Raw genomic sequence first — 13009 nt, 5'->3', positions numbered from 1 at the left:
GACGGCAACATAAATTTTGAGTGACCACGCCGGCCGGCGTGTTGAACGCTACTTACCAGACATCAAGGAAGCAGAGCCTCCAGAGCCTCAGCCCTTCTCACCTGCTTCCTGGAGAACCTTCCTGCATAACCTCCCCTGCCGAAGGCAGGCAAAGAACTGGGGATGATCAGGAGGAGCTGCTACTTATTGGAAAGGAGGTAATTAGGGGAGGGGTTAAAATGTTTGGAGATTTGCCTGCCTGTTTTTCCCTCCAGATTGGATATCCCTATGGTGTAAGCACTGCCTCTAATCTGAAAGGAAAAAATAGATTTTTGTTTTTATACCAACTTTTCAGCCCTTGTGTGGAATATTGCAAGAGTGAGCATAACGTATGCAGTCTAAAGCTTTTCATTTCCCAAATATTTTGATGAAGGCCGAAAGCAATCTATATACAAAATTGCTACTTTATCATATACACGTTACGCCAATATTTTCTCAATCAAAAAGCACTCATTAGTAAATGGGTTAGGCATTCTTACAACAATGGAAATAAAGAATGAGCCAATAAACAAAACACTTTAAACATAGTCTCATTTCGAACCGACACATTGAACTCTATTTCTCATAATGCTTAGACTGAGCGTTATAGGAAATATAGTTTAAACCTATGTACTGCCATAGTTGATCCATTGACCCCCACAGCAATCTCGCAACTGCACTTTGTCAAACTTTCCATTACAATAAAAAGCTGTGGTGTTGGAAGAAAGGGCTTGGTCTCTTACGAAATCCACTTCCTCTCCAGTCTAGTGTGCTCGGTCTGTGGTTTGTATAATGGCAGACAATGCACATTTCCTTTCACCTGACCTACTGTGCTTAAAAAATGGCATATATTATATATATATAAGCAAAAACATAGAAAAATTATAATTATTAACTTACAAAGTAGCATTTAAAACCTACCAGATCTAAATTATTCAAGTATATAGAAGCTTTAGAACACCATACCTGTTGTTTGTGCATCGCCTCCAATTTCTACTTTAAATATGTGCAAAGAAGCACCAAAATTTGGCTGAGGAAAGAAAAAAAAAAAAGAAAAGGTAGAACGAGAAATCATATTAATAAATCAAATTACCATGGAAATCACTATTACAATTACACTCTCAGGGTTATTCACTAAAGTGAGAATTCACTTAGAATTTCATATTTAGGGCAAAACTGGAAAAAGTCGGCTTTGCAACCAGTTCAGCTATTTTGGCCTTAATTTACAAATTCACTGTAGTGAATATGGTCCAAACTAGGCGATAACATACACAATGTAGCTGTATCTGACTGTAGATTTTCTGGATTTTAAAATCTCCCTCATAAAGCACAGGGCATGTTATGGGGTACAGGGAATAAATAAACCCTAAACAGTTAGGGAAATTGCTAAATCTCTGGAGTAAATGATTTACCTGCGGCTAGATTTAGTTCACATACAGAGCTCCTGTAGGCTCTGGCAAGCTATTAACAGTACATGAGATAAGAAATGCTAAATTAAAAATGTGGGGCAATAAAGGAAGTTAATGTTTAGATCTCTCTTTACAAGACATGTGTAGGTCACAGGGGAGGTGTGACTATGGTTTTATAAACAAAGCGGTTTAACTTCTAAATGGCAGAGAATTGAGAACTACAGATAGCATGATCTAAAATAGTGGTTCTCAACCGTTTACACACACATTACAAGCAGAGGCTATGCCAAAAGCTGTCCAGCCGTTCACCTTAAGGCCCCCTAAGAGGTGGCCGGCTCTGCGCTAAGGCAGATAAGGCATCTGCTTACTCGGACTGCAGGTGCCTACTCTGCCCAAAAGTGTGGTGTCCAGAGGGGGGAATAAAGGCAGGAGACGAAGAAGCGCCAATGTCTATGCTCTTCCAACACTGCTCCCTTGCGACCTGCAGTAATGCCGAGAGCCGGGTTATTACATCAACCAACATTACTAGACAGCACACGAGAGAGCAGTGCTGGAAGAGCACGAAGATTACACAAGGCTTACACTGGACCCCAGTGAAAGGATCTCCACTGGACCCCTCTAGGAAGTCCTACGAGTGCCCTTTTTACAAGTTGCCGTATTTTGTCACCGAGTTTAGCGCATTTCAATATCGGAGATGGCAAGTGCAAAGTCCAAGTTCTGTGTGTATACATGTATATGTAGGAAAGCTAAGAAAAGAGAGTGTACATATAAAAAGAAAAGAGCACTCACCGGATTTATTTTGCAAACAATTAAGTGTATTTAGGCAAACTTTAACATTTCCACCCTGCTGGCTGGTTCTTTATTATATAAATATACACACCATATTCACACACAATGCTGACATGTAAGCACACTCCATTTTTAAGACCAAATAAACCTACTTTAGAACGAAACATGAGAAGATCTCAAATTTTAAAATAAAGTGAATGTAATGGCTTACCTTAAATAAATAGTCTAGTATTTGGGATCTATACGGTTCAGGGTAATTTACAAGAAGACGAGAGGTGGCCTGTTAAGAAAGAAAAAAAAAATATTAATCATAAATCATAAAATTGCAGAAAAGTGACAATTGACAATGAATAGCTGGACTGAAATGAAAATATAAAATTCAAAAATAGGAACCAAACGCCTCATTTAAAAAAAAAAAAAAAAAAAAAAAAATTAATTAAGGTCAAAATAGCCAAACTGGAAAAAAAAAAGTATCTACCTTGTTTCCCCGAAAATATACACCCTACCCCGAAAATAAGCCCTAGCTGGATTATTGGGTGGGCTGCAATATAAGCCCTACCCCGAAAATAAGACCGAGGCAATCTACCGGTACGTGGAAAACTTGTTTGCACCCACCGCTGCCCCGCCGGAGGTCCTCTTCTCTCCTCCCGACTTATGTCTGCTGCTGCTTCCTCCTGTGCGCGCGTCAGCCAGGGATCTTGGCTCTTCTTTTTCCTCCTCTCCTCCCACGGACATCTGCACCCCCCTCCCTCTTTAGTGCACGGAGCGGGCTGACGTCATCACAGCCGAACTTCTTCTTCTACCGGTACGGTAATCATCAAAAAAGAATAAAGCTGTTTGTTTTATGCAGTCTTAGTGTTGTCTTCCAATTTCCTAATTTATTTGTTTATTTTTTTCTCTCTTCTTCTTTATTTATTTCATCTTCCATGTTATCTCTACTCTATATTCTTTTATCTATTTATTTTTACTTATCTACCGTATTATTATTATTCCCTTTTTTCTTCCCATTCATCCTTACCTATTGCATTAAATCAATGCATCTCCATGAGGAAAATTCAGCGTCTCAATGCAGAGCGTGGGGACACTGAACAGGAGTGCTGCTTACTGTGCCATCTAAGGAGTGGCCACTTGAAGGTGTCCCTAGGGGCAATGTTAACACTGCCTTTTCTCTGAAAATGCAGTGTTTACATGAAAATGCCCGAAGGGAGCTATTATACTCACCAGAACAACTACTTTAAGCTGTAGTTATGCTGGTGACTATAGTGTCCCTTTAAATGTCAAACATATATGAGGTTACAAAGAGGTGTACCCGATTTATATCTGGTCCATGTGTTTTGGTAATGCCCCAACACCCAGGTGTTCTAGAGAGATGTTCTTAACATCATCTAGCAGTCAACTAAGATTAGGTTTCCAGCATCTCCAGAAGCCACCTTACTGGATATGATTCCATTAGAGGTGCCTGGGCACAAAAAAAAACCAAAAAAAAAACCAACCTGACATTGGAAAATCATAACGCCTTCTCTCATCCACCTCACATGTAGGAGTCGAGGTTCTTTACTGGAATTCTAGAAGACCTGGTATGGATGGTCATGGGAACAGGCCAGGCTCTCCGCTCATTCCTAGTCTCACTCTCACTCTACATCCCATTTCTTTATAAATACAAAAATTTATGTTGTCAATGCCCACTGAAAGTATTCCGTCACTATCAACTCTTGTGTGTATGTCAGGCTTTTGAATGAGAAAGTTGTCTCAAAGTGATGCACGTCCCTTTAACCCCTTAAGGACACATTACATGTATGACATGTCATGATTCCATTTTATTCCAGAAGTTTGGTCCTTAAGGGGTTAAAGTCAGTTAAACATCAAGATGAAACATGGCTCAAGTCAGAGAGATAAAGGGCAGAGGATAAAATGAGAAGCAGAAGTTTAGAGCAGATCTAGGCTACAATAAAAGGGATACACACGCAAAGATCTGATATCTACAATGCTATGAAATATGTTTTACAATAATTTACTTGAGTAACAGTAGTATGCCATTAAGTTTCTAACCAAACAGGACTTGCAGTGACTGCCTTGGAGGTAGGGGATAGTCCTGGCACATCCCAGAGCAATTAAGTTGTTTGACCTGTGATTGCACCATCATAGCTGGTTTGGCTATGCTTTCATGGCTTTAACACTCAGAGGCACGTGAGCCATTATTTGCCACTCATGTGATCACAAAAACAATGAAATACATGCACATAAAATTTCACATCACACACCTAAGGCAAACACACACAGCTTATGCCTTTGCCGTATGCCGTTCCTTAGGAATTATGAAAAAGAGAGAGACATAGTGAGATCTATTCAGTAAGCTCTGAAGATGTTCATTCATGCACAGTCACCGTTTTAACAGAAAGTTTGCTATTTGACACCAATGTGGCTATTAAAAGGCAAATAACATTCTTTCAGACAGATGCACTGCCACTTTGAAAGCCATGAACAAAGAAAATGAAATATCTGTTTTACCTTTGCTAGATATTGACTACTCCTAAACAACTGAAATGCAGTCAAATAACAACAGATTCCCCATAAAAGGCCCATTCAAAACTCCATAACTACTACAGCTCACTGTGACCTGGCAACCCCTTTTGTAAGTAGTTAAACCATTTTTTGAATGGTTTGACTTCTTGCTGGTTATCTGCTGTCACCACCCCTTGCCTCGACTACCATCTTCAGTGAGCTACAAATTCCTGAAAAGGAACTTTGCTGGCTCTCCCGAGCTAGGCCTGCAGTGCAGGGCTTAACCCATTGACAGAGAAATCAGCTGAGGAACATCCTGCTCAGGAAGTTCTGACTCACTGGATTTAGTAATGGAGACCGTGAGTGATATCCATCAGAACCAAGGTAAGAAGTTAAATCTTCCTAAAAACTACTTACAGTGGTGGGAAGTGAAGACACTCCTGGAACCATATATACAACAGCAAGCTGTAGTGGTTATGTTATTTGGAGTATTCCTGTAATTTTATCTAATTACAGGAACAAGAGAATTGCACCACAAACTCTAAGCCCCGCCAACCATCAGTCAGAACATTACTGCCAACCCCCAAATACCCATTACAGAGTAAGTTCAGAGTAAGTACAGTGTCAAGAACACCTGGCGAATCCAACACTTACAATTCACTTGGCTGCTTTCAGTAAAAAGGATCCAATGAGAGGGAAAGGGGTATTCAGATGAACATCTTCACAGTTATTAACCTTTAAAGGAACACTCCGGGCAACATAATTAATCTCAATTAAGTTGTTATGGTGTCAGGGGTGTCACTCTCTCCTTCACAGGTTACACCATCTACAAACAGTATGCCATTTACAAAACTGTTTAACCCCAAAGTTTAGAACACAGCACCTGTCCACCCCATTCACTGGCTTCCATCGATGTCCAAGGCTTTTAAGTAGAAGTCTTGGAGAAGCCAAGAAGTGGGTGTCACTGATAGGTCAGCTGATGCTCAGCCTATCACTAGTTTGCCATTCACAAAACTGTGTGTGAAAGGTACATACCAAATAGGGTTTAGTGATTTAGTGATTTCCAGAAGACCTGGAGGACTGCAGAAACACAAGGGACCAAAGAAAAGGTAATATAGTTTGAAAACGGTTTGACTCCTGATAACCACTGTAGTTGGGTTTAGTGACCATCATGATTAGACTGCTCCTTTTATAAGAAGGAGCTACAACTTCTCAAACCACAAGTAGGTTGAGCTTACAGCAATAACAGACCTCCAAACTAGGGTGCCACAAGATATTTTCCAGGTGCTATGATCATATGAACTCACTATTCCCTACTGGCTATACAGGACAGGAGGGGAGATCAGAGATCTCCCTCATTGGCCCTCTAGCTCTGCAATGCTGGCAGCCGGCAGGGGAGGGAGAAAGAGAGAAAGGACCCGGGGAAGCTCTAACCTGCAGCTCCTCTGGGTTCTCCTGTTGCGAGCTCGGAGCGTTGCCGAGGTTACCGTGGCAATGTTCCAAAACTCACGAGAGTGAACTCTAGCTAGAGCTCACTCTCACCACTAGGACCTCCAGGGCTTCCCCACCAGACCATCAGGGATTGCAAGAAATATCTACCATCCCAGGCAAAAGTAAGCAGGGAGGGGGGATATGAAAAGAATTATAAAGTTATATATAATTGAATTTGCCCTCCTACCCCCACAGAGACACAATAACTCCCCCCTACACACACACACACACTGTACCCCTCACACAACCTGCATCCACACACACACTGCCCCCAAACAAAACACTGTACCCCTCAGACAAAAACTTCCTCACATACATACATACACACACACACTACATCCTTCACAAACACAATGAACCCCACACACACACACTACTGCCCCTATCCCCTGCTACTGCCCCTAACCTGGCAGATCCCAGGTAAGTTGTCAAACTGTTCTTAAACAGTTTAACTACTTACTCTGGGAGGGCATTACAGCACTACTGGCACCATAAACACTACAAAGTGCTGTAGTGGTTATTGTACCTGGATTGTTTCTTTAAATAATCTACCAGTGCCCCTCCCAAGATTAGGTTCTGGATCTGCACTTGAACGGCAAGCATTTCTGATGAACAGAGGTCAAGTATATGCCGCTGCACTGTACATATATGCAACCTAGAAAATGTGTTGACTTGGGGCGCCTTGGAAAAATATTAAAGGCACCTTGAACCTAAAAGGTTTGGGAACCATTGGGCTAAAATATAGAATATTAATACTGACTTTTATACCAGACAAGAGGAACCCATAACAGGAACCCATAACTAGGACACTGGGTCACTGATGATGTATGCAGTTTCTAATGAGCAGCAACAAAAAATAAATTTCATGATTCAAAATTAACTTCAGACACATGGTGAATTATCAAGTATTTTGTAGAGATTCGAAAAGAAAGATTTTCAAAAAGCTTTCCATTTAAAAATGCAACAGCAGTTTTCGAGACATTCAGCGCTAACAAACAATGTGCCGATAGCTCACCTACAAGTTTTTTGTTTTTATTTGTATATTTTTCATTTTTAGCCATTGTTTCCTCATTTTTGTGATATTTACTTGTTAAACTGTGCAGTTGATCCAATAAAGTACGTCTGCTTGAGGAAATCACCTATGCAACTTTACAGTGACTGTTGGAACCAATATGCGTACATTCCTGACTTTTAGAAATAACAATGCTGTCGTTCGAGGACAAGAGCCATTTTGATAGGGCCGGTGATTTAACGCCAGTTCCTATTAATGTTTTCGTTTTTTTGGAGCTCTGCATAAAGAACAATTCCAGGGGAAATTTAAGAGTGAAGCAGTCACCATTAAAACCACTTTTAAAACCTTTTAACATTATGCCTCAGATATTCGGTTCACATGTGACCTTCCAATGTACTGTATCTCAGCTATAAAAATGTTCAGAGGAGTTCATATTGCCAGAACAAATTAAAACGTCACCAAAGACAATATCCAAGTGGATGATCATGGCCCATGAGTGAGTCTATGAAGGATTTTTTTAGTCGCGTACAGCTACAGTGAATGGCAAGGTCCTGGGTTAGTAAGTAAATATGCTTTATAAAGACATATAGGGACAAACTCTTTTTTTACCCACCCATCAGCTTCAAAAGAGACAAAGATGTTTTCTAGTTCTGATTACATGCGTTGAAATGACATTCTGAAAGACTTGCTTCACTACAAGACAAACAGCTTAAAAAAATAATAAATAAATATATATATATATATATATATATATATATATATATATATATATATATATATATATATATATATATATATATATATATATATATATATATATATATATATATATATATATATATAAAGAAAAAGAGGAAAAGTTCTTGCACTCACGCTATTATCCACCTTATGTGCCGGGTGCTAAGCCAGGGCTTGGTTATCCAAATATCCAACGAGGTAGCAGCACTCACGGATTATAAAAACTCTAATCTTTATTAATTCATGTTAAAAATGAGATCAACGTTTCAGCCCACCAAACTGGACTTTCTTCAGGATCAAACATTTGATCCTGAAGAAAGTCCAGTTTGGTGGGCTGAAACGTTAATCTCATTTTTAACAAAAATTAATAAAGATTAGAGTTTTTATAATCTGTGAGTGCTGCTACCTCGTTGGATATTTATATATATATATATATATATATATATATATATTTTTTTTTTTTTTTTTTTAATTACATCAATCTAAAAAGAACGTAACATTCAAAGCCACATGCTGCCTTTTACAATGATTACCATATTGTCATGTATATATTTCTTTCTTAACAGCAAAATCATTTCCAGTATCACTGATATTCTTCTCAAAGTGTATCTCCAGCCTCTGTTGTATCCAAATATACAATACACTTGTTCTCCCAGCATTCACCTGATACAAAATCATCATGACACTCCCACTAAACCATCCCTGACCTGTAACCACCAATTTCCTATAGACCCAGCAACCCCTAGTTTTCCTGCCCACCACGTAGGCCCTAGAAACTCCACATTTCCCCGTAGTCTCCGTGCCAGCCTTCTCCAGCAACCCCTCATTTTCCCAGCATCCAGAAGCTCATATTTTCTCCCAGATCAGCCTGCAGGAGACCCTCTTTTTCCCCAATGCTCCCCATGCCAGCCCCCTCAAGCCCCTTTTGTCCCCGGGACTTCCTATGCCAGCTTCCTGAATCCCCTCGTTTTCCCAGTGCTTCCCATGCCGGTTTCCTAAAGCCCCTTATTTCTTGAGTGTCCCCCAATGGTGGTCTCCAGCAGCTCTCGTTTCCTCAGTGAACCTCAATCCAGCCTCCTGAAGCCAATCATTTCCCATGCCCCCAATGCTAGCCTCCCACAGCACCTCATTGCGTACCTATTTCAGCCTTCAGCACTCAATTAATTTCCTGAGCTCCCCAAGTGAGCCTTCTCCATTATATCATCTCCCTGTGCCCCTCACATGCCAGCCTCTTCCAACAGCCAATCATTTCCCCATCCTTCTCTTGTCAGCTTCGTCTAGAAGTCCCGCCAGCCTCCATTAGCCCCCATTTAGACATACCCTCTTGCCATCATTCTACAGCAGCCCAACATTTCCTCACAGTTCCCATGGCAGCCTTCTCCACCACATCCTCTTCCCATGCCAACCTCCTCCACCACATGCTCCTCTCAGCCCTCCCATGCCAGCCTCCTCCACCACATCCTCTTCCCAGCACTCCCTATGCCAGCCTCCTTCACCACATCCTCTACCCAGCACTCCCAATGCCAGCCTCCTCCACCACATCCTCTACCCAGCACTCCCAATGCCAGCCTCCTCCACCACATCCTCTACCCAGCACTCCCATGCCAGCCTCCTCCACCACATCCTCTACCCAGCACTCCCATGCCAGCCTCCTCCACCACATCCTCTACCCAGCACTCCCATGCCAGCCTCCTCCACCACATCCTCTACCCAGCACTCCCATGCCAGCCTCCACCACCACATCCTCTACCCAGCACTCCCATGCCAGCCTCCTCCACCACATCCTCTACCCAGCACTCTCATGCCAGCCTCCTCCACCACATCCTCTACCCAGCACTCCCATGCCAGCCTCCTCCACCACATCCTTTTCTTAGCACTCCCCATGCCAGCCTCCTCCACCACATCCTTTTTTTAGCACTCCCCATGCCAGCCTCCTTTACCCTCTTCATAGCACTTCCCTTGCCAACCTCCTCCCCCACATCCTCTTCCCAGCACTCCCCATGCCAGCCTCCTCTACCACATCCTCTACCCAGCACTCCCATGCCAGCCTCCTCTACCACATCCTCTACCCAGCACTCCCATGCCAGCCTCCTCTACCACATCCTCTACTCAGCACTCCCATGCCAGCCTCCTCTACCACATCCTCTACCCAGCACTCCCATGCCAGCCTCCTCTACCACATCCTCTACCCAGCACTCCCATGCCAGCCTCCTCTACCACATCCTCTACCCAGCACTCCCATGCCAGCCTCCTCTACCACATCCTCTACCCAGCACTCCCATGCCAGCCTCCTCTACCACATCCTCTACCCAGCACTCCCATGCCAGCCTCCTCCACCACATCCTCTACCCAGCACTCCCATGCCAGCCTCCTCCACCACATCCTCTACCCAGCACTCTCATGCCAGCCTCCTCCACCACATCCTCTACCCAGCACTCTCATGCCAGCCTCCTCCACCACATCCTCTACCCAGCACTCTCATGCCAGCCTCCTCCACCACATCCTCTACCCAGCACTCTCATGCCAGCCTCCTCCACCACATCCTCTACCCAGCACTCTCATGCCAGCCTCCTCCACCACATCCTCTACCCAGCACTCTCATGCCAGCCTCCTCCACCACATCCTCTACCCAGCACTCTCATGCCAGCCTCCTCCACCACATCCTCTACCCAGCACTCTCATGCCAGCCTCCTCCACCACATCCTCTACCCAGCACTCTCATGCCAGCCTCCTCCACCACATCCTCTACCCAGCACTCTCATGCCAGCCTCCTCCACCACATCCTCTACCCAGCACTCTCATGCCAGCCTCCTCCACCACATCCTCTACCCAGCACTCTCATGCCAGCCTCCTCCACCACATCCTCTACCCAGCACTCCCATGCCAGCCTCCTCCACCACATCCTCTACCCAGCACTCTCATGCCAGCCTCCTCCACCACATCCTCTACCCAGCACTCTCATGCCAGCCTCCTCCACCACATCCTCTACCCAGCACTCTCATGCCAGCCTCCTCCACCACATCCTCTACCCAGCACTCTCATGCCAGCCTCCTCCACCACATCCTCTACCCAGCACTCTCATGCCAGCCTCCTCCACCACATCCTCTACCCAGCACTCTCATGCCAGCCTCCTCCACCACATCCTCTACCCAGCACTCTCATGCCAGCCTCCTCCACCACATCCTCTACCCAGCACTCTCATGCCAGCCTCCTCCACCACATCCTCTACCCAGCACTCTCATGCCAGCCTCCTCCACCACATCCTCTACCCAGCACTCTCATGCCAGCCTCCTCCACCACATCCTCTACCCAGCACTCTCATGCCAGCCTCCTCCACCACATCCTCTACCCAGCACTCTCATGCCAGCCTCCTCCACCACATCCTCTACCCAGCACTCTCATGCCAGCCTCCTCCACCACATCCTCTACCCAGCACTCTCATGCCAGCCTCCTCCACCACATCCTCTACCCAGCACTCTCATGCCAGCCTCCTCCACCACATCCTCTACCCAGCACTCTCATGCCAGCCTCCTCCACCACATCCTCTACCCAGCACTCTCATGCCAGCCTCCTCCACCACATCCTCTACCCAGCACTCTCATGCCAGCCTCCTCCACCACATCCTCTACCCAGCACTCCCATGCCAGCCTCCTCCACCACATCCTCTACCCAGCACTCTCATGCCAGCCTCCTCCACCACATCCTCTACCCAGCACTCCCATGCCAGCCTCCTCCACCACATCCTCTACCCAGCACTCTCATGCCAGCCTCCTCCACCACATCCTCTACCCAGCACTCCCATGCCAGCCTCCTCCACCACATCCTTTTCTTAGCACTCCCCATGCCAGCTTCCTCCACCACATCCTTTTTTTTAGCACTCCCCATGCCAGCCTCCTTTACCCTCTTCATAGCACTTCCCTTGCCAACCTCCTCCCCCACATCCTCTTCCCAGCACTCCCCATGCCAGCCTCCTCTACCACATCCTCTACCCAGCACTCCCATGTCAGCCTCCTCTACCACATCCTCTACCCAGCACTCCCATGCCAGCCTCCTCTACCACATCCTCTACCCAGCACTCCCATGCCAGCCTTCTCTACCACATCCTCTACCCAGCACTCCCATGCCAGCCTCCTCTACCACATCCTCTACCCAGCACTCCCATGCCAGTGCCCTGCAATTCCACTCTATTACTCACTCCGCCTCCGCTCACAGCTCCGATTCCATCAAACTCCCTGCCGAGTCCGCCCTCATCACTGAGATTATACTGAGCCTGGATCCCCGGGACACCAAGCACAGCCAGGATCAGTAGTAACGCCGCCATCCCTGGAGAACCGCACCTGTCATGTGACAACCAGGAAGGGAACTTGTTTGCGTTTCAGACCTCACTTCCGTGATTCTGCTGGAACGCAGACCAGCTGAGAGAGGAGTGTCAGACCGGAGGAGAGCACCTTGTACTAAATGAAGTATAAAGTATACAGTACTAAATAAAATATACACAAAGTATACTAGAGTATATATAAAGTATACTAAATAAAATATACACAAAGTATACTAAAGTATATATAAAGTATACTAAATGAAGAATACAGTGATCTTACCCAGTACCTAGCCCACTATTAAATATTCAACAAACCTCCAATCTAAACTGAAATGCTTATTGTATACCTAGAATTAATCATTAGAAAAACACAAACGTGTTCATTTAATAAATAATGAACTAAAAACAAAATGGAAAATGTAGTAAAAAAATACACCTCAGCCACTGCTTTCAATTTAGGCCATAATATCTGCTTTAGAAATATACTTTCTTAGCTTTTTTGCCACAGATTGTTAGTCCATTACTTTTTAATAAGCTGTAATGCTTAATTTTTTACTTCAGAAAATATTTAACAAACAGAAATAGAACTTTGTAATAAGGATCGCTGCATAAATCTTAATAAAAGTTAAAGTGGAACTATCACTAGTAATATTTATGCACTAAACATTTGCTATTGGTTGGGCCATCTATTTAAAAAAAAAAAAAATCTAACTAATTTTAGTTTTTTACTTA

The 13009-nt window shown here is 44.2% G+C and overlaps 1 protein-coding gene across 2 annotated transcripts in view; it reads right to left on the bottom strand.

Moving 5' to 3' along the window:
• GALC (galactosylceramidase) overlaps nt 1-12309 on the bottom strand; it is a 54644-nt gene extending 42335 nt beyond the window's left edge. For both annotated transcript variants that reach the window (XM_063439928.1, XM_063439927.1), the window contains exons 1-3: nt 12155-12309; nt 2428-2496; nt 985-1048 (exon numbers count right to left, since the gene is read on the bottom strand). In XM_063439928.1, the coding sequence (XP_063295998.1) occupies nt 985-1048; nt 2428-2496; nt 12155-12280 (259 nt within the window). In that variant the 5' untranslated portion in view covers nt 12281-12309. The remainder of the gene's footprint in view (nt 1-984; nt 1049-2427; nt 2497-12154) is intronic.
• Between the last annotated feature and the right edge of the window lie 700 nt (nt 12310-13009).

The sequence above is a fragment of the Pelobates fuscus genome, chromosome 13 (genome assembly GCF_036172605.1).
Source record: "Pelobates fuscus isolate aPelFus1 chromosome 13, aPelFus1.pri, whole genome shotgun sequence".
Taxonomy (NCBI): domain Eukaryota; kingdom Metazoa; phylum Chordata; class Amphibia; order Anura; family Pelobatidae; genus Pelobates; species Pelobates fuscus.
The sequence above is the reverse complement of the archived record's forward strand: the minus strand, read 5'-3'. Positions and strand labels throughout refer to the sequence as shown.